This window comes from Arctopsyche grandis, chromosome 4 (genome assembly GCF_051622035.1).
Source record: "Arctopsyche grandis isolate Sample6627 chromosome 4, ASM5162203v2, whole genome shotgun sequence".
Taxonomy (NCBI): domain Eukaryota; kingdom Metazoa; phylum Arthropoda; class Insecta; order Trichoptera; family Hydropsychidae; genus Arctopsyche; species Arctopsyche grandis.
This window is the reverse complement of record NC_135358.1, coordinates 30,092,658-30,120,036: the sequence shown is the minus strand read 5'-3', so window position 1 is coordinate 30,120,036 and position 27,379 is coordinate 30,092,658. Positions and strand designations below refer to the sequence as shown.

The window sequence follows — 27,379 nt, the reverse complement described above, 5'->3', positions numbered from 1 at the left end:
AGTAGTTGTTTAGTCAATTTTTATCTCATCCGCATATATGTATGAATTAAGTGATTGTATACGGATCATGTTAAACGTTGTTATTCAATCGTCTGGCCATTGAGTTACTATCATAAATGTCCTGACAACTTTGACCGAGTTTTATTCCAGTTCTTTTTTTTTGTGGGCAAGTGTTTTCCAGTTGGATATATCTTATAATACGGTTCATCTGGTCTACTGATCAGAACACAGAACATATGTCTTGGACGAAGCTTATATATGTATGTTATATTAATATTGGATTAAGGGTACGAAGCTTTGATCAAATTATTTTAGAAGAACCTATCATGTGTTGCTATCGCAACTTTATTTCACTTTACCTTTTCTATTATAAATAATTATTTTTTGGCAGATTTTTGTCATACATCCTGAAAACACGCCCTATCCAACATAACTAAGATATCTCAATTTTGTTTTTCACATGTTGCTACTAATACAGTGATATTTTTAATTCGTTTGACAAGTTGTCTTGAGAAGTGTCATATTTTCCTTTTTTTATGAAATTACTATTATTACAAGCCTCTTCTATAGTGTTTAAGATGAATTCGTGTTCTTTATTTTGACCCTTCATCATAGTATTTATTTATTTATTGTATAATTAACAGACAATAGATGTGGAAATGCATACAAATAAAGAATAAATGTGACAAAATAACATCTGAGCCCAATTATCGATTTTTACAAATGACATAAAATGATACATAGAGACAAACAAATGAAAAAGAAAGGAATAAAAAATAAAACGTGACTAAATAGAACAGTGCATAACTAAACATAAAGTGATATAGTATTGGATAAAGATTATATAATAGAAATAGAAATGGATCAATCAATCAAAACTCTCCTGATGGCAGTCCTGAATTGATGCAAGGAAATACTGAATAGATCAACGTCAGATTCAGCTTCCCGTTAAACATGCGATAAACACGCTGTAGATAGGAATATCTTAGGGAATTGGATTCGTGTCTAGAATACCTAACTGGGATCCTGAAACCAACCTTACCCAGTAAATCGGAACAATCAAGGAAACCATTTAGCAGCTTAAAAAGGAATGTAGCATCAGTGAGTCGTCGCCTGACAGATTGTTAAAAGATACATAGGAGTTTTAAAATATCAGGAACAGTAGTATGGGCGTAGATAGGAAAACGGTAGTGTAAGGATTTGATAAATTTTAGTTGGACTTTTTCAATACAATTAATATGGGATAAATAAAAACTATATGTAGACATTCTGTTGTTTCAATTAAGTTTGTGACTGTCTGGTTCCAGTATTATTTAATCTTGATTTTGGATCAGTTTAACAGTCCGAACCCCCATCTTCAATCTGCCTGAGTTGGAAGACTTAAACAGTAGTTTTGTATGTATTTAGAATAGTCCTTGGAATCGTATGAGTACACAAGCTCCCTCACCGCGACTGTAGGTTGCATTATGTGATAATATTATTCACCAACTTCACATTCATCTTATGCTAAATGTGTTCAATGGAATCAGCATCGTCAGCTGGTGATTCGCCAGTTTATTATATGTACGAACGGAAGTGAGGATTCGTCACTCGCCATTCGAACTTTTCTCTGATGCATCGCTGGAAATTAGAAATTAAGTTGAATTCGGAGGGGAGAAAAAACAGCTTCAATTGGCCGAGTTAATTGTTCGGTAATTTATATTTTCAGACACGTGGGTATAGAACGACCTCCATTTTGGAATTAGTAAGCATCGTAGGCGACTCATTGAAGCCGTTTAATCTCGCGGGTGATAAATCAATGGAGGGATCATTTACACGAGTTTATTGCATCAATGCTTGCACAATGTACCAATTGCATTTATCTATTCGTTCGTAGTACATGTCCTAACCTTTGTACGCATACAATTTGTCTATGAAGTATCGAGGATGACCGAATTTGGCATGTTGCAGAGGACACGTGTATCAAAGCAGATATTATGAAATGTTTTGGTTTGACGTTCAAAATGGTGTACGCACTATTTTTAGTCAATGATTTTACAATAGATGAAGTTTTGTGATCATGCGAAAATTCGAAGTCAAGATTTTGACTGATTCGAACTCAGAATTGATCATTGATCGCGTTTTTATGATCTAGAAAAAATGCGTGTGTGTGTGTCAGTGTATTTTGGGGATTGTTGGAACACCGTTCGTCCTATCAAACTAAAACTTAGTATCGGTTACTTAAATTGTTATTGATCTGACGTAAATTTTTTTCAAATTTTTAAGTTGTCCTCTTACAACTAATAGGTGTCCTCTTTTTTTTTTTTTATTAAGTTTTTGAATTGAATTATCTCCCAAACCGCTAAAAAAATCAGACTGAAATTTTTTTACATGTAATAGAAATTATAAATTGTATACCGAAATATTTTTTGAATATTGTCAACCGGAAGTATTACTTTTACTCTAGAGAATTGAGGTTTTTTATGTTTTCCTCAGAAACCTTTTGGTTTATTGAACTGAAATTTCATATCTAAAAGTTTAAGCGTAATACCAAGTTATGTATAAAATTTGGTAAGCATCCCTCAACCGGAAGTGGCAGTTTACTCTTGTTCGATTTTTCTTCCACTATTTTTTTTGACCCCTTAAACATGTGCGTTCTTCTCGAAAAAAATCAAGGATAATTCTTGTATCAATATGATGAAAATAAAAAAAAAATCACCAAATTTAATAATCCGGAAGTGAGAATTTTTCCTCTTAGAAAGGTCAAAAATGTTGTCGCCACGATTCTGTCCACACCCCTGAACGTATCAAGCTGAAAATTTATATTTGTATTCTTTATGTACTAACTTAAAGTTGCTATTCTGGTTTTTGGTCAGAATTCGTAAATCGGAAGTAGTAATTTTTTTTAAAACAATATTTCCTTATTTTATTTTGACCTTTTAAATTATTTTCATTTTCTTGATGTTAAATGTGTATAGTATTCATAGTGATTTTAAGTAATAAAAAAATTCGAACTAAATCCGACGACCGGAAGTAGAACTTTTGTCTTTTGTAAGTTTCCCTACATTTGCACACAATTTGTATTGAAAATGCTATCATAACCGGTATGTGTGAACGTTTTTTTATGTTTAATTATTGAATTTTGTTTTGTGACCTTCTTATATTCCTCTAATACATACATAGATAAAGTCATGGTTTGGTCACATTCGATTTTTTTTCTTGGGTACGATTTGAGTACTTACTGAGCATATTGTCTCATATTTACAACAAAAAAAAGAATAGTATTAGTGCACTAACGTATTCTATATATTATCAACAAACTAACCAGTAGATTATATGACAGAATCACTAATAACCATACTAACACATTTGTGAAGAGTCTCGGTGATTACAACAAAATGTCTATACCCTTCAGGAATAAACACAGATTACCTAAACACAGTCTGCTTTAGATCGTCGACTTAAGAGAATCTTTAATTAATATTATGTATTAGATGTATTATGAGCATTTAAAAGAATTGTAAATAGGTTTTTGAGGTTTTTTTTCCTATTATGCTGTACATTAACATTAGAATAATATAATACTATGAATACTAAAAATAATAATTAAAATTATAAAATAGAAAATGATCAGGAGATCAGTAGCTATTAAAATACATATACGATGTATTGTGAACATAATTTAGTAATAATAAAAAGCATTTAAAAATCAAATACATTATCAGTTCTAGATCTATGTATAGCGTGCATTTTGTAATGCTTCTCTTTACTTTATAGCGTCATTCATAATGCATGAATATTTATTAAATTTAATTAATTTTCGCATTATTTGCCAAACCGTTATGCTGCACGTTTGATCCCATATGTGATCTGATTTTGATTAAACTGACTGACGTGTATTTTGGTCGATGCGCACCACATGTTTTGTAAGCCAGACGCATATTCCAAGTATTGTGCAGCAGAAAAGCGATCAACAACAGGAATAGAACGGGAATCATTATCGCAGTTCAAACTTCGACGTTGCCCAAATTCGAGAACAGACACGGGTAAAGGTCTCGGTAGTTCGTGCAGCAATTGAAAGGTCACAGAACTTTGAGCTCCCAAGTCCCAAAGTCCTTCCTCGAAACAGTACACGTCGGACATATGCATGTATGTATGTACGTATGTATTCGACTAAACTTGGGTCGTTTTAGATTGCGTGCTAAGCGGATAGGTGCGACCGTGAATAAATGGGTATGACATGGGTTCAATAATTCCAGGTGATCACATACCCGTGACAGTCGCTCCCTTTTTGCCGTTTCTTTACTGACTTGTGTCCTGTCACCGTACGAGTGAGCGATTTCTTATTAAATCCCATTAGCTGTCGTACAATAAGTACTGTGTTTATTTGATTATACGTCATTGAACCCATAAACTGATGGGACATGCGAGGGTGTTCGTCCAGATAAGCTATTCGTGCTTTCATGACGGATGGTTGGTTCCGTGGTGTGTGTCGTGAGTTCTGGCAGTTTGTTTCTCGGTTTTATACTCGATTTATTTAAACGAAATGGCTCACACGAGAAGGTTTTTTAGGTCGTGTCGGAAAATAAGTCTACTTGGGGTGGTTAGTTCAAGGAATTTGAACAGACCTTAACCTAGCTCAGTCAAGCTGTTAAGGCACGTTTTAAATTGTCTTGAGAGAGTTTGCCGAAGAGGATCTCTTCCTTGAACATCAATTTTGGATGTTCATAGTACTAGATTCATGGAAAGATTCCAGGTTGATTCAGGTATGTTCCCATAATGTTTGATAATAGACTTTTAAAGTGACATATGTAGAAGGAGCTGAAAATGTCAGATGAGTTTAATCTATGAAAGTTCGGGAGCTGTAATATTGAAGATTAGTTTTTCGGGAAGAATTTGATTAAGACGTTGGATATCCAATACAATATTGGAAAAGGAAGTATATTATTAGTCACATCATGAAAAAGATTGCACGAATTTCTAACAGCTTTTTTGGGTATCAAATTTACAGTATTGGTTATATTTGTAATTTACGTGGATCTAACTGAGGTATAATGACAAATAAGCTTTGAAGATGTGTCAATTTCTAAAATATATGGTTGTTAAAATATTTGTCAACTTCGAGCATCATCTGTTCTGGAATTCTGAACTTAGCTAGTCTTTTTTTTAATGGTTCATCTAATTAAAGTTTGCATTAATGGTTTTCATTGTTGTTTGTTTTTGGGATTATAGTTAGGCTTTGACGGTTTATTTTTTGATTCAGAGAACTGAAAAGGTTTCTAGGTACTTTTGGTACGACAGCATACATAAAAAACTTGCATAGTGATTTGTTGATATAATAGTGGATCTGTGTGGAAAATTTTCTCACACATATTATCGTTATTTAGGAAAGTACATATTAGTTTTGCCTTGAATTTAAATATGGAAAAATCAGCATACTCGTAGGTGTAGTGAAAAAACCATTGAATAAACATTGAGCAATGTTTTGAGTTTATGCCACTTTGAATCAGTATATTCAATTTGTGTGTTATTTCAAAGTGTCGGCAAACGGAATAAATATCCAAAAAGAGTTATCACAGTTTATGAATATGTATTTTTGGATTTTTTAAAGTTTTTTTGAATTTCGGATGTATGTTGTTGTTGAATTTACCGTACTGTCCAATGTTTCACGGTTTAAAATGAAAATTAATGCAAAGAATAGTTGATTCAATAAACACTTGGCGAGTTTACGGTTGATTAGAAAATTTGTTCAGTATGTATTCGAAAATGTCCGGTTATGGCAATTATTTATTCGTAATACCGTATAATCTTGATTGACCGTAGAAAATTTCACGTGTGACTGTTATGTGGCATAAATACTTCAAAAATTCAATTTGTTACATTGAATTTATCGTATGTTGAGAAGAAGTATGGTATTGATTAATTTTATCCTATTATTTTTGTCAAATTTAAAATGTACAATTATACTTTGAACGAGTTTACTTTCACCGTATGTAATAAAATTGGTTGGACACAACTGAAGTCAACAGAAACGAAAGTTGCCATCGTTAAGTTGAGATTTCATCGATTCATTTTCGATGCGCGTTGTTTTCAATTTAACCGATTGTATTTTTGGACGTATACGTATCGTTTTTTTTTTGTATTTTTGAGTTCTGAATAATCTTGCCAATATCTCTGAACAGCATGGCGTGTTAATATATAAATAAATGAAGAAAAAAATGCTTAAAGAAACATTTCCGGGAACGAAGTATGTATGTATTTTCGTTTTGAACATCTTGATCGAGCAGTTATAACTGATATAAGCGAATTGGAATATAAATATGTATAGGTATTTGATTATATCTATTCGTATGAATTTATGAATATGTTAAGTATTATTTATAATATAATTTTAAATGGTTTTTTTGCGTTGTTTTGATTGTTAAATGGGCTTTATATTATAATAGAGAACCGAAACTCTTTATTTAAATACAACGTATCAAATGATTCGTCAACGTTATTGAAAAATAATAAGCTACACCAATACGTTTCCAATATTCACTGACTTCAAATTTATTTTTATTCCGTCATAGGACCTACATAGCTCGGCTCTTTCTGCACTCTCTTGGGTACCATTTGAGCATATCTTTCGTGTACATATCTCCCATCAATACTCTTATTCTGTTCAATTACTTTCGACTATGAGATTCTTCTCTCACGACTTCTTTCTTTTGTCATTACACCAAGTACACACTTTTCTGATTGCAGTGATTATTATGCAATATTCTAGCGAATATAATTGGTATTCATTCAAAATACGTCAATCGGAAACTTTTTTAATCAGATACAACTGTACATTGCATTAGTTTATCCAACAGCACTGCATTCCAATTTGATAATTTTCATTATTATCAAATATAGCGATGATTTACCCTATTTATTTACAAATACTTGTCTATCATGTATATTTGCTTAATGGACCGAAACCTAATTAGTATTTTTTGACAAAAGTTAACTCTTACATAAATTTAATGAATATCTTTTTTGTAAAATATAAAACAGATTCAAATTAAAACAGTACTAAAGAGTACTTTTTGTCATCTCCAAGATTTTCAATATTTCTATTTCAACTATGTATTTTTTAGACCCCTTAAATATGTGTGCTCTTCACGACAAAATTCAAGTATAATTCTTTGTTGTGATGTGATGAAAATAAAATAAAAATACTAAATCAACTAAACCGGAAGTGGGATGTTTTGCTCTTGGAAAAGTCAAAAATGTTGTGACCGCGATTTCTTCCACAACCCTGAACCTATCAAGCTGAAAATTTAAATTTGTATTTTTTATATACTAAATTAGAGTTGATAAGGTTTTGGTCAGAATTCGTAAACCGGAAGTAGTAATTTTATTTTAAACAATATCTCATTGTTTTATTTTGACCTTTTAAATTATTTTTATTTTGTTGATATTTAATGTGTATAATAATTATACTGATTTTAAGTAATAAAAAAGTTTCGAACAAAATTCGAAAGCCGAAAGTAGAACTTTTGTCTTGTGTAAGTTTCCCTACATTTGTGCTCAATTTGTATCGAAAATGTTCTCATAACCGGCATGTGTGAACGTGTATTTATGTTTAATTATCGAATTTTGTTTTGTGACCTTCATATATTCCTGAAATATATAGATAAAGTCATGGGTTGGTCACATCCAAATTTTTTTTCTTTTCATTATTTTCAAATATAGCGATTGTTCACCCTATGTATTTGCTTGTCTATCATGTAGATTTGCTTAATGGATCGAAAACTAATTAGTATTTTTTGACCAAAGCAAACTCTAACAAAATTTAGTGAATATTTTTCGATATAAATGTATTTAAGTAGCTTTGTGTTTCACGTAACGGACCTAACGGACATTGCCAAAGTTGCCATGAATCGTTTTTGTACAATATAAAAACGCTCAAATTAAAAAAGTCCCAACGAGTACTTTTTGTCATCTCAAACATTTGGAATATTTTTTACATATATACATATGTACAATATATAAATAAAATTCCAACTCGATTTAATCTTGAGCTATCTAATGTAGGATTGCCAAGTGCCATGGACAAAAAAAGAGAACATTGAACAAAATATGTGTTTACAATTTTCTTTACAATTGTACCGGTTATTATTAAAGTGAAATAAGTCATTTAAGGTGCCAAAAATACCATTATTTTACAAGGTAATCGTAAAGTTCTTTCCTGTACTGACAGGAAAGATTATATCTATAAGGCTAAGAATCATAATGTATACATATATTTTTATGTAGTATCAAAATAATTTTTAAACAAATTTACACAGAAGTCCAATTACCTCGAACGAAATATTATATGACTTATTCCATTTTCATAATAACTGGAACATACATATGTAGTTAGGAACATGAAAACTGCGTTTAAAAATTAATTGTTGAATTTAATCATCTTCATTCTCACTCTCTATTTCATCATCTCTGTTGCTATATTTATCTACACTGCCAATTTGTTGCAAAAGTTTCTTATTTTTTTTATTTGTTTATAAAATTCTAAACATGAAATATTTTTTTAATTATATACTACGCTTAAAATACCCCGGACAGTGCAAATTTTCAACTTATTTCTTTCTTTAGTCCACTGTCCGCTGATCATAGAAAATATTCTTTCTACATTGGCATTTTGGGCAGGTATTGCAAAAACCTCTCCACCACGTCGTATCTTGTGAGAAAATATAGTACGGAAATGATTGTCGAAATTGAAAAAGAGGACATTATGGATATAATATATAAAAAAAGATAGAGAACAAAAGAATCGTGTTAAAAAAGAGAACTTGTTCTCTTATAAAGAGACGTGTTGGCAACCCTAATCTAATGAGGATATTTTTGACTTACTAATTTTTACATTACAGTATACAAGCAAAATCTAACATAACCCAGTGACTACTTTTCACTGTATGTTTGTACTTCATCAGTATTTTTTGCATATGTATGTAAATACAGACTTGACTTTGATTTTTAAATGCATTTTATTATTACTAAATTATGTTCACAATACATCTTATATTTTAATAGTTACTGATCTACTGATCATGTTCTATTTTACAATTTTAATTATTATTTTTAGTATTCATAGTATTATATTATTCTAATGTTAATGTACAGCATAATAGGAAAAAGAGCTCCAAAACCTATTTACAATTATTATAAATGCTCATATTACATCTAATACATAATATTAATTAAAGACTCTCTAAAGTCGATGACCTAAAGCAGATTGTGTTTAAGTAATCTGTGTTTATACCTGAAGGGTAAAGACATTTTGTTGTAATCACCGAGACTCTTCATAAGTGTGTTAGTATGTATATTAGTGATTCTGTCATAGAATCTATTAGTTAGTTTGTTAGTAATGTCTGTAACAAACAGAATATTATTTATGGCATGCAGTTTTTTCAAGTTAGTATATATGGGTGTATTATAAATTATTTTTAGGGATTTATTTTGTATTATTTGGAGCTTGGAAAGGTTCGTATTCGAGGCGTAAATACAGACTTGAAGCTAACCTTTATGAACATTTTTTAATATCCTTAACTTTATGAAAGTGTTTTTTGCCTAGTATAAAAACAAACTCATTAAATTTAATGACGCAGAATAACAGGATATCGTCACTGCTTTTGCCCGCTATCACTAAATATAGTACGAAACCCATGCATTCGATCAAGGACTGTTTATTACAATTTTTTCACCATATGTTTCGAAGGTCTACAGATCTAGGAATTTCAAGCATCCTGGGCTCGCAATATACCCAATTCTGACACTGGTTGAATGTTGCAAGTAACCACATATTTAGCCATTGACAAGTAAACAGAGCCGGCTTTGGAAGTGTTCCACTCTCCCGATTCAAAGTCAGTAACGCTTCGGCACGCAATACGTACGGTCGTTCGGTCAGTAATATAACATTGTACGGTTGTGTTTGTACAGTGAGTGCTCTGCGATATTGGGGTCTCGTTCACCCCTGTGTTTTTGATTGGATCGTATTATTCGAATAGGGGTGTTATATTCCCCCCTAGTGCTATTCAAGTGTCGGTCGCCCGACTCGATTCACCCTAGCTCTCGGCGCGTAATCATGCAAATTGCAACAATTCTCAAAGTTGCATATAAATCATATGCATATTCGACGGAATTGCATGTTGTCGAGTTCGTTAGGAGTTTGAGTGTGTGTGTGTGTGTGTGTGTGTGTGTGTGTGTACTGATCTAATATTTTAAGCCAAGTGCATGGATATTTGTTTGTCGACTTCTGATTGAAAAGTTTGCTTTCGAAAGTACGTAGTTATATCGATGAAAGGTTCGGTTTGAATTTGAGAGTTTTTGAGTGGATAGATTAGGTAATTCGTTTCTTTGATTTGTGTTGTGAAATTTTTGTTCTTTTGAATCGATGGTATTAATCTGTTTCGATTTGAATTTTGTCGTACAATTTGTTGAGATAAGTCATTGTTATTTACACGTTAAATGTGAACATTTTCTTTGTATTTCTTTTCTTTTAGTTCAGTAATTAAATAATATATCAATTAAAGTAAACGGTTCATGACGCGTGTGTTTTAAAACGTTTAATGTTCGCAATAATTTGCATTATAAACGAATGGTTTTTTACAAAGAAGAGTCAATGCGCTTTTCACTTTTTAAACACGTTGAACATTCTTCGAATTTATTCAGAATCTTTTAATCCCTTTGTTACAAATGAGACATATTTATCAACGAGAATAAACTGCCTAATATTAGAGACGTTCTTTTCGTACACATTTTGGCTGCAATTCAAAAGGTTAATGTCCTATTATTTTTGAATTGTTTACATTTTTTTTTTTGAGTAACAGTCTGATACTCAATGGAAAGATTTATTTAAGTGGCATTTGAAAGCTTCCATACGTTTAAGTGGGTGTCGAAATAGAAACGGCTAATTTCAACTAGCATACATTACTGTAAATTCTGTTATGATCAATTAAGTATTTTCATTATTTTTTTATCGGAATCGTTTTCGCGACAAAGTCGCTCTCGTAATATTGCAATTTAATTTCAATGGGAATCTTCTCATCATCAAGTCTCTCTGATATACCGAGCGTTGTAAAATCACTATAACGGCAAAACGAGTGTGACGTTATCCAATTTAGTAAGAAAGTATATCTACTACTTCGAAAGACATCCCATCAATGTCCGAATTGGGATTTAATGTCTTCGATGCATGATCTTTCCACCGTGTGACAGAGATCAATCAATATTAATGAGTAGTCGACTACTTTTTATATTTACTTAGGCATGTACATATGTACATATGTGAAAATTTTACATTTCTGACGGCAATTATTTATTTTATAAGTCTGTATAAGTGATGAATGTAATATTTCATTCCATGCACGTTGAGGTCGCAATCATATCTGAAATGAAGGATATTATTCATCCGTCATTGTGTATTCTTATTACATATTATTGTTCAAATAAGTAATGCGTCAGTCATATATGTACATATATATTAAATTTTGTATTTACAATATAATATTAGATAGTTTATCTAAAAACATTTGCAATTTTTGTACGTAATTTCAATTTAAAATCTAATAACAGTAGATTCTATATAAATGCAGAATCGCTGTATCATTTTCTTTGATACGATGCGTAATTATATGTTAGTATTATTACCGATTTTGATATTCTTAATGGAATTCAAAAATCAATGAACAATTTGATGTTCCGTTAACATACTTTCGGATTATTTGTATGTATTTTCTATCTAATAATGTGTTCAAAGAGAGTTTTTTTGTCTTAATTTTGAATTAACTTCTGCGAGTTTGGTTTGAAATTTTGCGTCCTAGGTTTAGACCCAAGACATTGATTTTCAACCTAGACAGGTCGAGACTGTAAAACTGGGTCGCGAAAAGTTAAATGTGTACCGTGAAGTCGACTGTTGTAAACCTGAAGATTTTATTTATATGTATATGAATGACTCGTTTATATTGCATGAAGTGTGTGTTGGAAGTTTGTTAATTAATGAAACATACTCAATGAGATACAATCAAGCAAAGTAAACTGTGCAATTAATTAAATGTAATCTTGCCATTGAAAGCATATGTACATAAACTTGTTAATATAATATGTCGTCTTCGAATCTGATACTTTTGAATGTAGTATTGGAGATTTAAATTGGGACTACATATGTATGTAGTATTGAACAAGTTCATATTGATCTTTTCGCCAGTAATTTTTACTTAATCTATGTACGTAGTAACAATAGATGAAGTTTTGTGATCATGCGAAAATTTTAACCCGAGATTTTGACTGATTCGAACTCAGAATCGATCACTGATAACGTTTTCATGATCTAGAAAAAATGTGTGTGTGTGTCTGTGTATTTTGGGGATTTTTTGAACACTGTTAGTCCTATCGAACTGATACTTAGTATCGGTTACTGAAATTCTTATCAATACGACGTAAATTTTTTAAGTTAACCGGAAATGGTACTTCCCCTTATATGTAGTAGGTGTCCTTTTTTTAAGTTTTTGAATTCAATTATCTCCCAAACGGCTAATCGAATCAGATTGAATTTTTTTAAATGTAATAGAAATTGTAAAGCTTATACCGCAATATTTTTTAAATATTTTTTCCTAAAACGGAAGTAGTACTTTTACTGTAGAGAATCGAGGTTTTTTTATATTTTTCTCAAAAACCTTTTGATTTATTGAACTGAAATTTCATATCTAGAAGTTTAAGCTTAATACCAAGTTATTTATAAAATTTTGTAAGCATCCGTCAACTGGAAGTGGCAGTTTATTTTTTTGCTATACTAAAATTAAATATTATAACAAATCATTGAGGTATTATATTTCAATTGTACAACTATCTACTATGTGACTTTCTTCGAAAGTGATAGTTGATAGTTGCAATATGCAACTATTGTAACCACAACTGACGTGTTGCTCCAAAATTTCTAGCACTTATGATTAGGCTCGATTTGAAATCGAAACCGTTTTCCTCGCCAACGGACCGTTCGAATCGAAAGATCTTCGTCGACCAAACGGCCAGGTAACCTGCCCGTGGATACGCATAACGAGCTCCAAATTGTGCCAGGTGTATACTTGGGTATCTGCATTGGAATTTTCGCGGTTCTGGTCGACCTTCACCTTGGTGGCGTGGGCACGATCCGCGAACTAGCGAACGTATCGACAAAACGTTGATAAGGCGCCAGTCAGCTCGGTGACTTGGAGCCGGTGACATCGCCGACTGGTGACATATTATCATGTGACATGTCAATGTGACAGTGCCAAGATGAACGCGAGGTGTGATTCGGTCGAGATAGACAACTGCGAGGAGCTCGAGTTCGACATGTGGGACGGGCAGTTCGACTTTGTCGGACCTCAAGCCATCTCCAGACATCAGCTGTCCTCAGATACGTCGGATGGGCTCGAGGACCTCTTCACTGGGAGTCCTCTGACGCCCCACCTGAGGAATGGAGTTAACGGTTCCAAAAAGACTCCGGCTCACAAGTGGTGCGACAACCTCACTGATCAAGTATGAATATTCGTTCGAGTCCATTTTGAACTTGTTTGTTGGGTTTCACTTTCGAAATCAGCTTGTATATGTATGTAGATATGTACGAGCTTATCTTTTATCAACTACGTATTGACCTTATTGGGGTTTGTATAAGATCTTCGTTCGAGATTTTGAAATAATCTTATACTGTAGTGTGTGTTTATTTTAATTTTATTTAGTATTTTTTGACCTTTGACTTTTGATACGGCTTTGAACTAATTTTGATGAAATTATTTAATGATTTCCTCTTTCTTTGTGTGTGGTGTCATTAAATAGATAGTTATTTTATTTTTATAAAAAAATATCGAAACATTTATATCTATATATAGATATAAAATTGAATGTCTGTTTGTCTGTATGTCTCGTATAAGCTCTTAAATCACTCAACGAATTACGATAGAACTTTCAGGATTTTTTGTATGCATGTCCGGGAAACTTACTGTGAAAAAAAAATGGGAAAAAACTTCTTAATAATAATATTCGTAATTACGATTTTACCGACGCGAAAGTTTGAAGCGTCATTGTGTATGTAGTCAAGGAAATGTGTTCGTTGGTAACCACGTTACCAGTTGTTTTATGACGACACGGCTTTGAAGAGACACGAATATACATAATACGAACATAATAACAGATCAAGAAAAAACTTCTATATGTATATACTGTTTGCTACCAATGTTTCCTCTAAGGCTAGTCTCCGAGCATTTAGCGCCATCTATTGAAGATTCATTTAATTAATTAATTATTTTTTCTATTGGTGTTTTATATTGTTTGTATGTATGTATGTATGTAGGTAGGTAGGTGGTTTTTACCATTTTTTTTCATATTAAAAAATGATATATAAATATTAAATTAAATATATTTAACAGGTATTTGAAATAAATTCAACTTAATATGCCAATACCCAACAACACTAGTGGTATTATAAAATCGAAAAAAAAGCATTCGCCGTTTAGAGTTTAGAGACGAATTTATATCAGCGTTTGTTAGATAAGGATTCGATAAATGTGTCGTTTGTTTGTATGACTCAGAAACTTTAGTTTATATTCTTTTGGATATTTTCCATTCCTGATCTTCTTAAATGTAATATTTATGTAAAATTATTCGACTCAAAAATATCCTAACGCTGTCTATGCTATTGTAGTGTGGCATCGGCTACCGTAAATGCGTTTGTGCAAATAATATTAGTTTGCAAATTATTTTTTTTACATGTTGCCGATCCATTTAAATTTCAAATTTCGGTAAAATGATTTTTTTTCTAAGAAAAATTGAACTTTCAGTCTTAATTTATAACAACAAATAATATTAACTGAATAAACGTAGTTTTGCAAAGTTTGCAAACATTTTTTTGACGTACACAACTCATGATTCTTTCCGCATGATATGTAAATATAAATGTAATTATGCGAACGTATGTATTTATTACTAACCTTTAGTTAAATATTGGTTTATTAAATAAATAAATAAAATTGCAGACGTCATTATATGTAATTAAAGGGTTAAGTTTGCTTAACATATGGAGTACATCACACAGTGTTGAACAATATCGCATTGGTCTTTGTTTGAGCATTTCGCCATGCATGCAAATTAATTTCAAACTGATAAAGCTAGGCTTATGTTCGCCATACAAATTGTTATTGCTTGCACAATTTGCAGTAACCCCTTTGCTTTCCCGTTTATCCTTTTGCGGAAATTTGAAACGATCGCTTCCAATTATTACATAGAATTCGTTCGTTTTCCAGCGCTAGTTTTAATGTGTTTATGCGAGTACCACATGAACACCATATGCTTTCATTGCTTTCACGAGCTGTTTCCTGTCTTCATATGTACATATCACATATATGTATATACATATAGTATTGGTTTATATTTAAAATTGGGTACAGAGTGCTTTAAACTTTAAAACCCGGGCTCCCAACCTTTGTTTAATCGCGGCTTCTTTTCGCAATAGCCATGTCACGTGATACCACAACCATATTTGCATAAAGAGGGAATAATCTTGAAACTCCTTGAATTGATTTAACCTTTGAAGGACGGGGCGTCGAGTAAGACCCCAGTATTTTTTTTTATCAAAATACAGCTTTTCTCAATACAAATGGGTTCAATATATATCTTATTAATCATTTTATATATCAACATAAAAAAGTTTTAGTCCTATAGCATGTTTTTGACTATTTTTGTATTTTAGCCACGCGCCAAAAGCGACGAAAACAATAGCTTACGAAAATATAGCTGTCTCTTTCTCTCGCATTGATTCATCGATCAACAAGAATATGCAAGCGAACGGTCAAAAACATGACTTATCGCTACCGCCTTTAAATCATACTTTGGAACGTAGAAATGTATAAAAGTATTTTTTTACCCCTTTTCTAAATCATAAAAAATCTATTAAAATAGATTTCTTGTAGTTCATTCTAGGAATACAAGAAATATAGGGTGTATACATAGATTTGGAAACCACATATTTATTACGAAAAACGTAATAATTTGGGCACTTGCATACCCCACTTCAGTGAGGGAGGGTTAAGTTAATCTAAAGCTTCTTCTAGTAGCCAATTAAATATTGATAAAACTTGATCCTTTTTTCAGTTCAGTATTTGGTAGTTGGTGATGTATATAAAACCTATTGTATATTAAAAAACCTACGGTTTTATGATTTCGAAGCAAGTATATTTTGTTTTTTGAATGGTATACTTTGGTTAAAATTCTTGGAAATTGTTCATCCCATGGAGCGAATTGTTAGAAAGGTCCTCCCTACTTTATTTTATCTCAGAAACTTTATTTTTCCGAAAGTCCGTATTTAAGGTTTTAAGTTAATATATTTTATTGAATCGCTTTAATCACAACAGATTTTATTTCTCGTATTTTTATTTGCGGACAATCTTTCACAAAAAAACAACGAATGAGATGGATTTATTAATCTTCATGTGTGACGAATTTGGTCCAAAATACTTTTAGTTATTTAATAAAATTGCGTTTTGACCAAAACATTATCAACTCGTAAGTTTTCAAAAATAAGCTTATTTTTTCATATTTTATAACACAATAAAGTGTTTGAAAACTATATTTTCCTTTTTTATTTTGATATTCAATTTGACCAATTTTTGCCTGCCCCCCCCCCCCAAAAAAAAACTGAAATGGTGTCCCTGTTGAAATGTAGACATTAATCCAAATATAATATGAAACCACAGACAGGAAATATTGCGTAGTTTCCTCTACAATTAATCATAACATTCCATGAAATGTGCGTTAATTTCTGAATCATAAAACATAAATTTTCATTTAATAGTATTTGGGAAATACAACTCTTATCAGTAATTTCTAGTACATAAGTGTTTGTTAATTGATTCATTCAGCGACTGTGGTAGTTTTTTATTTATTTTATTGAATTAACGTGTGTCGAATGTAAAGTATAATATAATAACACGCTAAGGTAATTAATTATTTTCAATGCGATAAGTGTAATGATTGTGTCAGTTTTCACTTTCGTAATAATGAGAAGTAATTGTACGACTTCACTGAACGATATCATCAACGGTGATGAATTGCATTCGTGTGAAAAATAATGCACTTTGGGGTGCTCGCTCCGAAAGTGCGTATTTTTTCTGGTGCGTTTTAAACCAAAGGTTAAACAATGTGAAGACCTTCGAATTAAAACGATGAGAAATACGTCCAATTAAAACAACTATGTGGCTCAACTGCAATTCGGTCAATTGAGCGTTGAAATTGTTCAATGAAGTACGTCGAATTCTATGGGATTTTAATGTGAAAGCCGTTTTTGATAATTCTCCTTGCGCTCTCGTCGAAGAATCGATTCTGATGAAAATTACAATCGTGAAAGTTGCAGGTACAGTTGACAAGTTAATTAACATAAGCTCGTGAAAGCATTGTGTAAAATTACAACTTCTTATTATTTTAATATTATTCGTGCAGGAAGTTACGTATGAATACTTGTTACTTATACAACATGTGAATATTAATCAGATTTGGTTTCATTGTTGGAAAAATGTTCTATTATCTACAATGTTCGTATTTCTAATCAGGCTTTTATCTATTATAGAATGTATAAGAACGATTATAAATCTGAATGATTATCTTGATTTAACCCTCCCTCACCGAAGCGGGGTATGCAAGTGGCCCAATTTTTACGTTTTTCCTAATAACTATGTGGTTTTCAAAGCTATGTATAAACCCTATATTTATTCTATTCCTAGAATGAACTACAAGAAATTTATTTTAATAGATTTTGTATGATTTAGAAAAGGGGTACATCGTAAAAAAAATACATTTATACATTTCTACGTTCCAAAGTATGATTTAAAGGCGGTAATCGATGTCATGTTTTGACCGTTCGCTTGCATATTCTTGTTGATCGATGAATCAATGCGAGAGAAAGGGACAGCTATATTTTCGTAAACTATTGTTTTCATCGCTTTTGGTGCGTGGCTATTGAGTCATGCAGTCGCCTGTTGGCCTTACCTATGTGCGTTTGCGTGTTGATGCTTGTTGTTATTTTTTAATACAAAAATAGTCAAAAACATGCTATAGGACTAAAACTTTTTTATGTTGATGTATAAAATGATTAATAATATATATATATTGAACCCATTTGTATTGAGAAAAACTGTATTTTGATTAAAAATACTGGGGTCTTACTCGACCCCAGTTTGGGACACTCGTTCGATCTCGACGCTCCGTCCTTCAAAAGTAAAAAAAGGTGATTTCGCGAGTCGAATCATCATATCGTCACATATATATGTAATATCGCTGTTCTGTGTGTCTGTCCGTGTATCTGAGATAACGCTCGCCGTACTATAATAGTCGTTTTGATTCGACATACATATGTATGTACGTCACAAATTAAACAATGCCAACAAAACGTACGTATATAATAACAAAAAAAAAACCTCTTATACATATATACCAATGTTTCCTCTAGGCTAATAGATGGCGCTTAGTCTCTCAGCATCTACCGCCATCTATTGATAATTTATTTAATTAATTAATTAATTTTATTAATTTCTCTATTGGTGTTTTATATTGTTTGTATGTATGTAGGTAGGTACATAGGTAGTTTTTACCACTTTTTTCATATTAAATAATTAAATATAAATATTAAATTAAATATATTTAAAAGTTATTTGAAAAAAATTTAACCGCGTGTGGATCGAACACAGGACCAACACATATCTTTTAATTTTTTTTATTTAATAACTTAATATGCCAACACTCATGCGATGATATTTCAACGGGTACAACACTTCTAAAGTATAAGGAGGATAATTATATTTGAGGTGCATATTATTTGTATGTACATATACATACATACATATATAAATATTTTAGTTCTGGGTAAATTGTTCGAAATGAATTGCTCGATATATTAGTTCCGTGAATGTTAATTAATCGAAGGAAAAATTTATGACAAAGGCTATTTTTTATAATTTATTTATTTTAACAAAGAAATATTTGCTAATTTTATAAAAAAATTAAAAAAAAAAAAAAAATTGATATGTAGATAAATACCAAATTCATAACTTTGTTCCTTTTTCGAGTGAATTGAATTTCGAGCAATTTACCGGATACGGAATATTTTTAGTATTATATGAATGTACATTGATATATAGGCTTTTATTGTATAATCTGCGTAGTGGATAAAAACGTGTACGTGCTTATAAGGAATCTTGTGGCTTTTTTTTTAATGTGAACATGCGAAAAATGGGCGTAGTTTCTATTAAATATTAATAGACCGATCAAAAAATGTTTGTAGGAAATGGAAGTAGACATTTTTATAAAATCAATATGAAAATACGTATTTTATGATGTATTTATTGAAAAGAAAAGCATCGACGAGCTAGCTTTGCAGAACCCCCCTAAAAGATTGTTTTAAAATTATATATTGGTAGATTATAACAACAATAAACTTTTTTATTATATACAAATTTAGTCTATTTTGACTCGTTTCGACATATACAATATATGTAGGTACATATTGTATATATTCTGTCCTGTTGGGACTATTTTGTATTTTCTGGGCTGTTTATATTAGAAACATTTTGTTAAAATTTTAATGTGAATATAACGAATTGAATTTCACCAGTGCATATACGGATGTTTTAAAAAAAAGTGAATTTGATATAAACAATAAATATGTATTTGATTAACCATGAAAAGTTTCGATTTTTGACCATGAAATTTAATCAAGTTTCCGCATTTGGTGCTTGTTTAATTGGTTAATATTATAGCATCTTTCACCACTCATACGTACGTACCTATTAATTATATATATATATATATATATATATATATATATATATATATATATATATATATATATATATATATATATATATATATATATATATATATATATATATATACATATATATTCCATTTTGTTTGGACTATGGTATAGTTAAATTAAGTCTGAATTCGAATTTTTACTGTTGAGATTAGAATTTTTATAAAAATTCTTTTAAAATTGTGTGTTAGTGTAATAGATTTAAAGATATCAACTACCGTGAGAATTGGTTTTTGCGTTTTTGTTAAATGAAATCTTGCAAAATGAACAAATTTCCTAATTCCATTCATGTCTAACCAGAGTTTTATCCAATTAAATGTAAGTTGTGTGTATTTTTTTCAAGGGGAAGTTCGAATTTCGCTAACCCACATCCACGAGGGTGACTCAATGGCGATTTTCCTTTTATTTCTACTTCAAAGCCAGTTGGCTCTCCCGCCAAGAAGATGTGTGTCGTTTTATTTTCGAAACACCCAAACTCGATTCAAGGACGTGCGTTCGTTTTCCGCTAAATTATATTATAGCGGCAGTTCTGTTTTTCTGCAAGCGATTATGTCATCTTATCTATTATGGCGCAAATAGACCACGGAACAATGGGCTCACAACCACCAGCTCAATTGGGATTCAATCTGTGGCCCGCGACTACAATGAGCTGTGGGGGTCTAGGAAATCAATTGTTAACTCGACTGTACCACGCCAAAACAAATTCTTATCATCAATGAGATAAAAGAGCTTCTCAAGAAATATCTGGAACTAAATAGTTCTACCGTGCTACGTATATACATACAAACATACATACAGTGTGGGAAATAATAAGACAGTTAATACCTTAAAATTAACACTTTAATTGATAAGTGAACTCATTAGCTAAATATAACCAAAATTCATAATATGTACATATGTATATTGGTTATCGGTCTCCGTGACGGGCCCGAATGTGAAACGCCCGAAAACGCAAATATCGGAAGGTAAAGATCGAAAATCGAAAGATCTTAAGTCGAAAGATCAAAAAAAAGGGTGCATGGTAAACGGAACATACTCACTTAATTTGCGCGAGCAGGATACAACAGGAACAAGAGGAACAGGCTTTTCCTCCCGTATTAATGTGCGCGCGCAGAATACGGGAGGAAAAGCCTGTTCCTCTTGTTCCTGTTGTATCCTGCTCGCGCAAATTAAGTTAGTATGTACGTGAGTATGTACCGTTTACCATGCACCCTTTTTTTTTGATCTTTCGACTTAAGATCTTTCGATTTTTGATCTTTGCCTTCCGATATTTGCGTTTTCGGGCGTTTCACATTCGGGCCCGTGAGATAGACCCGTATATTATACCACGAAGAAATTTGTGAATTTAGCTTGTTATGTGGTATGATCTTAAAACCTATGTATGTATTAATGTATAGTACTCTTTTACCTCAAGTGTTGTCTAATCTTAACTGCTTGAACGTACTCTTCATTTTTAACATTATTAATATTTTCTCTTAGACCTACATATCTCTCATTATTTATGAGACTTTCAATATCTTTGTTGCTACCAGACTCTACAGTTACATATTCTGTTCAATTCTGTATACGCACTTAACTTTTATCTACTATAATTTATACGAGTTTCTAATACAATTTTTATATAAGACGATACAGTCAATGACCCGTTGAAATCCAAAGTATTATTTTTAATAATCTTTACTGCTATAGCTGCATTTTGTCTCACGACACATGTAACCCTCAAATATTATTATCACTTTTTATCTGTATGATTAATTATGTGTATCTACTCAATGATGTCTCGATACTCTCAAAGGATACATAAATCAAATACTTAAACTGTCTTACACGCGGATGCTGCTTATATCCTAATCACTTTGTTGTTTTACCAAAATACTGTCATTGGTTAAAACATATCATTCTTTTTGTATAAATACTCATGTTAGATCTATTGAACCTCACTTGTGATTACATTATTTAACAAGTAACTACCTACATAGTTACTTGTGTTTAACTACCATACCATAAACTTGTGATTAAACTGCCGAACTGGTAACCTGTATCTGTAAATAGTAATTTGTAATCGAGACTTGCATCATGCATCTCAAAACATGTCTGCATAGAACTCGTTAACACAAACTGCTTCTTTTGGGAAATAAAATATAAACATCAAAATTGTTTATAAATTATACCATCTCCCATTTTTCCCCGTAACAAAAATTTCAAGATAATTATTATTTTTATTGTATTCTCATGTATAAGTAGTAGTAAGGCGGTCAAACGATTTAATTTTGTAAAATGATACTTAGCTATCAGAATATTACATTCAATCACATTTAAAAATTATTCATCGTATGGCATTTTTTTCAACAAAAAAGTGGTGAAACCTAAATCAAATCCATGAATGAAGGTATTTGAAATTTAAAAAATGTCAGCTCGTAATTTAAATCAAGTTTAAATCAAAGATCACCTCCTAGATCAAAGGATAGTCCTAGAATATATGAAAAGCAGATGAATTATATTAAAATTCCAGCTGATTAAAGCCAGCTCGTGTCAGTGACTGAAAAATTTCCTGTCAGATGATCTATTGGTTAAGTTGTTGAACCTCTGTAAGCGAAGTTAACAAATCATCCAAGTCTATTCTGCTTCGGGGTGCCAAATTCGTTGACAATATTCGTCAAAAACATTCAAGTTCTTTTTAGACATTGAAAGTAGTAATGTAGTGTCCGATTTGAGCTCGATCGTGAAGGTGGAAGAATTGCATAATATGGACAATTATTGTGTTTGAAGTTTAAATACTCAAAATTGATGAAAAAGTATTAAAAGTCTTTTGCTTTGAAAATTCTTCGAATTTTTTTATTCAAAATATTTTTACATTTTATATATCAATTTTTCTTAAAACTAACTAGGACCGGGGTTGGCGCCCCATGGGGCTGAGCCCCAGGTGGTCGCCCGTGCAGCCCGTGCTTTGGGTCGGCTCTGCCCAGGATGTACATATACAGATTAAAATTAGATTCTAGTGTAGCTTTTTAAAAAAGTTCCAATTATAACAAATTGTTTTGTTGTTGACAGGTTCAATTGCTTCAGCAACAAGTGACTTCGTTGGCCGATACTCAAAGTACTACGGATGATCGATACACTCGTGCCAAATCTGAAAATGCTGTTCTGCAGGCCAGAGTGCTTTTTTTGGAAGAACAAGTTAGAGATGTATGTGTTGAATATGTGAAACGGTTTGTTTATTGTCAAATATTGCTTTACTTAATAATAATATTGATCATTTTTTAGCTTGAAATCAAGTGTGAAGATAGAATATTGGACGAGCAGAGGCGAAATCGAGAAACTATTATTCGAATTGAAAGGGATAGGGATTCTCAGATAGAAAATTTGAGTATGAGATTAAGTGCGGCTGAAGCTGAAGCCGGTAATCATAAGCAAGAGGTATAAATTGTTGATTTTTCGTTATATTTAATATAATAAAGTGATGTTTTTGGAGTTAAATGTGTTATGTGGAATTATTTTTTTAGATTGGAAGGCTTAGAGGAATCTCTGAAGGTTTGAGGTTAGGTGCTGAAGCTGAAGCTCAACGGCTGCGAGATGCACAGGATACTATTGCTAGTCTTACTGAGCAATTACAACATACCAAAGATTTATGCAGAAAGTAAGGAATATTTTAGTTTAATAATTTATAGTAAGATTTGTAGAAGATTAGTAAAAATCTTAAAAATTATCACTGTTATCACTGATCCAAGGATTCCTAATTCTTATTATAAATGTGAATTGTAAAAGTATAAATATGTGTGTTTTCAGGGAGAAAGATTCTCATGAATCTGCAACAGACATAGTTTGCGAATTACAACGTGAATTAGAATCTCTACGAAGGGAATTAGCTGTGCATGAAAGAAGAGATGGTGATAATGTTGACGGTAATGGTTGGGATGAACCAGTTTCACCACACTTATTACGACTAGAAGAACTACACCAAGACTTGACTAGATTAAGACAAGAGAATAAAGGTAATTGAACATATTGGTGGCATTGAAAATATTGCTTCTTAAACCTCTCTCATTTACTTTATATTAAATCTTCGAATCACTATTTCAGAATTGCTAGAAGCACACGAAGAACTTCAAGCGCAAATGTTGAACAAAGGTCTGGAAACTGGACGGTCTCTTCTCGGTCCACCGCTTCAGAGCAGTCTCGCTGCCGAACTCACAGAAATGTCCAACGATCAAGTGCGTACATTGTTTAAGTATATTAAATTGAATTATCACGTATCAAACTTAACCATAAAATAATTATATGATGTACCAGTACAATACATCGAATTGTTCATATAAGGTGACCATATGTCGGTGCGCATATCGTTATTTAAATTTTAACAATCCGTTATACATACATGTATGGTAGACAAAATATGTCGAACGTATCCATGTTAGTCGCTTATCTTAATTTAGTGCTGATGGTGTAATGTGCCGAGTGAATTAGCCAGCTTTTTATTTATATTTTTGCAGTTTGATGGTTATGCACATGACGAATTCCGCACAAACTATGAGGAGGTATGATATAATCGAAACACATGGTTTGCATGGTTTTTTAACGGGCATAACATAAGTTGATGTGAAGTTTTATTTAACGCACTATCTCTTCACCTCCTAACTCACTGGTCAAGAGATCCTGTTTCCTGTTCGTATTTTAATGCTAAGAGCTTGACCGGTGAAAGATGAGATTTCCAAGGATGCATGATGCACTAATCAATGTATCGATTTCTACAATTAAATCATGTGCCTTTGGAGATCTCACTTGAATAATTTTAATTTTAAAAAGCATGCGATTAAATTGTACACACTGATAGTGGTTTGGTGATGGTGTTGTTTCATTTCTTGGAAATATTTTCCATGAATTATCATTTCAATATTTTAGATAACAGTTATATGTATATTCAAGATATGAATTTAATTATATTATTATCTATCCACCACTAACTCATTATTATTAATACTTTTTATCAATATTTTCTATCACTTGATTGGTATTTTCAATCATTTTAATGCTTTGTAATAAGATTGACGTCTTTTTTATAGATTCAGAAAGCTTTGAAGGAGCAGCAAGAAATTAACGGACAGTTGAGGTGCTATATTGATGGAATTTTGCTTTCTATAGTTGAAAATTATCCGCACTTACTAGAAGTCAAGCATAAGTCGTCGTCGTGATAGAAAAACGGTTTAAAATTCATGACACACCAATGAATATTGCACTATTGTGAAAATTTTATTATTGTATGTAGATAAAATCATTTAAATGGTGAAGTTATATATGTATATGTACGTATATGTACATTCTGCCAAACTTAATGAAAGTAATTTAAAGAAACGTGTCATCTGGACGTCATTGCTGTAAAATGATGAGCTAGATTTAAAATGTATACAAGTTGAAAATTTTTATATGTGATTTTATGCCACTAATTTATTAATTTTTATAAAATTTTTAAATAATTTCATATATTATATATGCAAATAATATTGATAAAAATAACGCTTTTATAGAATTCATATATTTATTTATTGTCTTAAGTGAAAATCATAGAAGCAAATGGAAATGAAACAGTTCAATATATGTACATACCTATAATATCTCGTGCACTTATTTTATTAAATATTTTGCACTAAAAAGCGGTAAATTGTTGTTGATTAGTGTTTTATGGTCTTTTAAATTTCCAATTAAAAATGAAATTATTTAATTTCAGACTTCTATAGATTCTGATACGTACCTAATTATTTTTGCAAATTATATGCCGTCCAAATAGGCGTATTTATACTACAATAGTATTAATTTTGTAATGTAAAATGTGATGTATTGTATTTATAATATACAAAAAAACATATTCCTCGAATAATTTATTCGTATGTCGAGAAAAAATGAAAATTTTTGATGTCGATCAAAATTAAGCAGCATAATTTTGAATTGATTTAGGTATTAGACTGAAGTAATTGTTTTAGAGTTCAGAATAAAATTGCTTATTTGTCATTTTATATTCTCATAGTTCATCTGGATATAATAATATTTGACTTTGAACGATAATGAAAATAGGTAAATATTGAGTTCGAAATGAAATTATAATATTTTATTAAATATTATAACAATTTTAGTAACACCAATAAAATTTTGTGTTTCGATTTTTTCTAAATATACAAATTTCATTTAATTTTTTTTTTATTAATAATTATTTGTAAATATATATTTTGTCATAAACTGTTTCCGAAAGCATTGATTGTTATGGAAAACGTGCCTAATAAATAATTACTGTAAATATACTTGAAATCTTTTCATAGATATATTTTGTAGTTAGATGAAAGACTGCTTCTTAAAAATATGTAATATACAATGTATGTATGATGTTAAAATATTGATGAATGTATTTGTAAATTATTTATGTGCAGCAATTTTCTAATTAGAATACTTTTTTTTTATGAATGTGATACGATTAATACTGAATATTCAGAAATGATTTTGTAATTGGTAGTTTATTCATCTTAATGTATTCGAATTTAATATGAAATTATAATAAATCTATTTTTTTAGTCAATCTTTTCAGTTTTATTTATATATTTATCATCATATATATATGTATATAATATCGCTATTCTGTGTCTGTGTAAGATAACGCTCGCCGTACTATAATAGTCGTTTCGATTTGACATATGTATGTACGTCACAGTTAAAACACTCCCAACAAAACTTACGAATATAATACGAACATCATAACGGATGAAGAATAAAATTTTATATATACTGTTTGCTACCAATGTGTTATCCAGGCAAATTAGATTCTGGGTATTTAGCGCCATCTATTGAAAATTTGTTTAATTAATTTTTCTATTGGTATTTTATATTATTTATTATTATTTATGTAGGTAGGTAAGTAGTTTTTACCATTTTTTTTCATACTAAACAATTAAATATAAATATGCACGACACAAGTATTAACTTGTGAATTTACTATAATATTATACAATTAGTAACAAATATAATACATTTCGATTACAAATGATGATGTCTTTATATATGTAATATAAATATATAAACTATCGCTATTCCGTCTGTCTGTCTGTCTATCTGAGATAACGCTCGCTGTACTATAATAGTCGTTTCAATTCGACATACATATGTACGTCACAGCTAAACCACTGCCAAAACGTAGATATATACGAATACAATATCAAAAGAAAAAACTTCTATATATGTATGTATATACTATTTGCTACCAAAGTTTCCTCTTGGTAGAGAATTTACCACCATCTATTGAAAATTTATTTATTTTTCTATTGTTTACATGCAGATAGGTAGGTAGTTTTTACCATTTTTTTCATACTAAGCAATTAAATATAAATATTAAATTAAATATACATATTTAAAAGGTATTTGATAAAAATACGACCGCACGAGGGTCTAACACAGAACCGACACATTTCTTTTAATTATTTAATACCTTAACACTAGTTTTTGTATAATGATGAAGGAATGTCAGGAAAGGAACTCCAAATGAAAAGCAATTCTCTT

The 27,379-nt window shown here is 31.1% G+C and overlaps 1 protein-coding gene across 3 annotated transcripts in view; it reads left to right on the top strand.

Moving 5' to 3' along the window:
- The window catches only part of LOC143911033 (rab11 family-interacting protein 3-like), a 73,146-nt gene extending 46,282 nt beyond the window's left edge, over positions 1-26,864 (top strand). The window contains exons 1-8 of one of the 3 annotated variants that reach the window (XM_077429746.1): positions 13,141-13,524; positions 22,895-23,029; positions 23,108-23,260; positions 23,347-23,480; positions 23,630-23,835; positions 23,924-24,054; positions 24,334-24,378; positions 24,904-26,864. In XM_077429746.1, coding sequence (XP_077285872.1) covers positions 13,282-13,524; positions 22,895-23,029; positions 23,108-23,260; positions 23,347-23,480; positions 23,630-23,835; positions 23,924-24,054; positions 24,334-24,378; positions 24,904-25,032 — 1,176 coding nt within the window. In that variant the 5' untranslated portion in view covers positions 13,141-13,281 and the 3' untranslated portion in view covers positions 25,033-26,864. Of the gene's footprint in view, positions 1-13,140; positions 13,525-22,894; positions 23,030-23,107; positions 23,261-23,346; positions 23,481-23,629; positions 23,836-23,923; positions 24,055-24,333; positions 24,379-24,903 lie in introns of those variants that run through there. The other 2 variants (XM_077429744.1, XM_077429745.1) reach the window with 2 other exon arrangements.
- The last annotated feature ends 515 nt before the right edge of the window (positions 26,865-27,379 follow it).